The following is a 2,673-nucleotide window of genomic DNA, read 5'->3' on the forward strand; positions in this document are numbered from 1 at the left end:
TTCACTGTTATTTAACACTGTTGTTTCGCAGTGCAGTTAACATGCCAATGGGATACCCAGTGCTACAACATCCTCAAATGCATGTTCCAGGCCATCCCCATCTTGATCCAATGGGAGTATCGAGCTGCCATGTTGTTAATGGAGTCCCTGCCCCTGCGAATTTCCATCCTTTGCGGATGAATACAGCGAATGAGTAAGAACTAACTCGCAGTACAAGTTAACTTATTTTGGGTAGAATGATTAGTATCAGTTGATGGCATGTCCTAACCTAAATCTCCATTTTTCTTAATTAGTATGGTGATCGATACAACTGCGAATGATGCAACTCCTCAAGTGATTCCACCAAGCAGTGGTGGGATGCCTGAGATGGCAGCGAGTCCTGCTTCTGTGGCATCAAGTGGACACTTTCCATTTGCTGCTTCAGACATGTCGGGTATGGTAATGGACACTTCAGTGCTCGATTCTGCATTCACAGCTGACGTTGGACCGGATGAAGGAGGAGCTGGGAATTCCAGAGATTCCCTCAGGTCATTTGATCAGATTCCTTGGAACTTTAGCCTTTCTGATCTCACCGCAGATTTGTCAAATCTGGGAGGTAAGTTTCAATAACATCCATTATATTTTTCAGGGTCTAATCAGGAATTCTCAGATTCATAACGAGCTGATTATCAGATAAAGATATGTATGTTGCAGATTTAGGAGCCTTAGGAAACTATCCAGGCTCTCCATTTCTGCCATCTGATTCAGAGATTTTCTTGGATTCTCCTGAACAAGAGGGCATAGGTAACTCTCGTTTTCAACTTCTTCTTCTTCTTGCAGTGTCACCAGTCTTCATACATATCAGTAAAAATCCAAACTGGAACACTAATGGATATCATACAGAATCAGATTGAACTAAATTTGGGGCACCGTAAAACTGTAAAAATTGAAAGAAAGAAAAAACCCGAGCCTGAACGTCAAGTTTGGTTGTTGATATATTGCCATGCTCTATGATCATATTATCTCTTCTACTTTGATTATGATTGATATTTTGTAATTTTCTGCATGAATAGAGGAGTTTTTCGTGGATTCTGTGCCTGGACCTCGTTCTAATTCAGACGAAGAGAAGCCTTGAATTTGAAGGTAAAGGACCATACGCATAATCATCTTCAGAAAGACACCAAGCAGTATTAAAATAACAAATATATAGTTATTGATATCTCATATAAATCAAAGTTTTATGAATAAAAATGAGCCTGTGGGTGTAGTCTCCTTGTACCTCTATGACAGTTTAGTTGAATGAAGAATTAGGCTTAAACTTAGTTTCTTTTGTATTGTTTCAATTCTATCATGTAGTCGTATTTTATCTTAAATAGATGTTTAATTTTAGTTTTAGACAGAATGTGTGTTTTTTTTCTTTTCTTACATTCCGCGTCAAACCGGATGACATAATAAGGTTCGACTAGAATACAAAAATGGTACAGTGCAAGTGTCGTTGAAGTGAGATTTTTGTTTAATAACATCACAGTAGCTTAAAGGTTCCAAACTCTTCTTATTAAGAGAAAACAATACCAAAGTACTGCGTATAGTTCTACATAATGGGCCTAAGGGGCCGACTGCAAAAAACATCTTGTTCGATACCTTCCTTGTTCGTAGGTCAAAAGAGAACCATTTTGTTGGAGACTATTTGAAAAGATCATGACGACTACAACAAAATCATTATTTGTTCTTACAAATTTCCATCATATCCACGTAATGAAATTTCATTTCAATATTATTGGTCAAAATAAAGGGTTACTGCAATGGTTTAGTATGCATCTACCAATCTGAGAACATTTGTGTAACAAACCCCGTGACAAGAAATTTGCGAGAGTGTACATGCTTACCAGGTACGAAACACTCTTTTATTTAATAGTTGATTTTTGTGGTGCTAACCAATTCTTTTTGCAAAGAACATAAATATACTATACTAAAAGACTCAACAAATTAAAGAATCAAAATCTAAAGAATAGTGTAAATTAAATAATGTTTAATTACTTTCAATATATGTAGATTTATTCTGTTTTTGCTGTTGTCTTTTATTTTTTTCTTATTGTAAATCGATTCTTCCCTAGTTGTGAAAAGTAAATAGAATATATACAAAAGCTGGAATAAAATATTTTCCAGACTAAATGTTTTAGTATTAAGTCGAATGTATCTAAATGGAATTTTTTTTCGAAGGGCATGCATGTGCTACGATCATGAATCATATATATGTGCACACACTACAAAAGTTAATGAGTACAGAATTTTAAACCGACGTTAGGCCATGCAGCTCTTCTTTTCCTTTTTATTCTTCTTTTCATACAGCATTACAGCTCTTCGATCTTGTTTAAGAGTATACGAATTAAGAAATCTATAGCAATTGTGTGCCCAGTTTATGACTATCGCAGAAATCACATCTAGTGAAAACTCTTGTCTTGTCTCTGGTAGATTGGAATGATCTTGATTCAAATGTGATGTGATTCATAATGACGTTTGTGATTTCTAAGTTTCTAACTTGTGTTGGTAAATTCCGCATGGTTTGATATTTGATAATGTTGGCTATGGCAGAGAAAAGGTGTTTATTATATTTATTTCTTTTAGTATAAAAGTGAAAGATTAATGTATACAAAAGTATTTTCCAGAAAATGTATAAAGTTTTAGCCTTAAATA

At 35.1% G+C, this 2,673-nt stretch overlaps 1 protein-coding gene across 5 annotated transcripts in view; it reads left to right on the forward strand.

Annotated features, from left to right (window-relative positions):
- The window catches only part of LOC104749133, a 4,820-nt gene extending 3,442 nt beyond the window's left edge, over window positions 1–1,378 (forward strand). For 2 of the 5 annotated variants that reach the window (XM_010470707.2, XM_010470709.2), the window contains exons 8-10: window positions 528–595; window positions 673–783; window positions 1,053–1,378. In XM_010470707.2, coding sequence (XP_010469009.1) covers window positions 528–595; window positions 673–783; window positions 1,053–1,114 — 241 coding nt within the window. In that variant the 3' untranslated portion in view covers window positions 1,115–1,378. Of the gene's footprint in view, window positions 1–293; window positions 596–672; window positions 784–1,052 lie in introns of all 5 variants that reach the window. The other 3 variants (XM_010470708.2, XM_010470710.2, XM_010470713.2) reach the window with 3 other exon arrangements.

This window comes from Camelina sativa, chromosome 16, assembly GCF_000633955.1.
Source record: "Camelina sativa cultivar DH55 chromosome 16, Cs, whole genome shotgun sequence".
Taxonomy (NCBI): domain Eukaryota; kingdom Viridiplantae; phylum Streptophyta; class Magnoliopsida; order Brassicales; family Brassicaceae; genus Camelina; species Camelina sativa.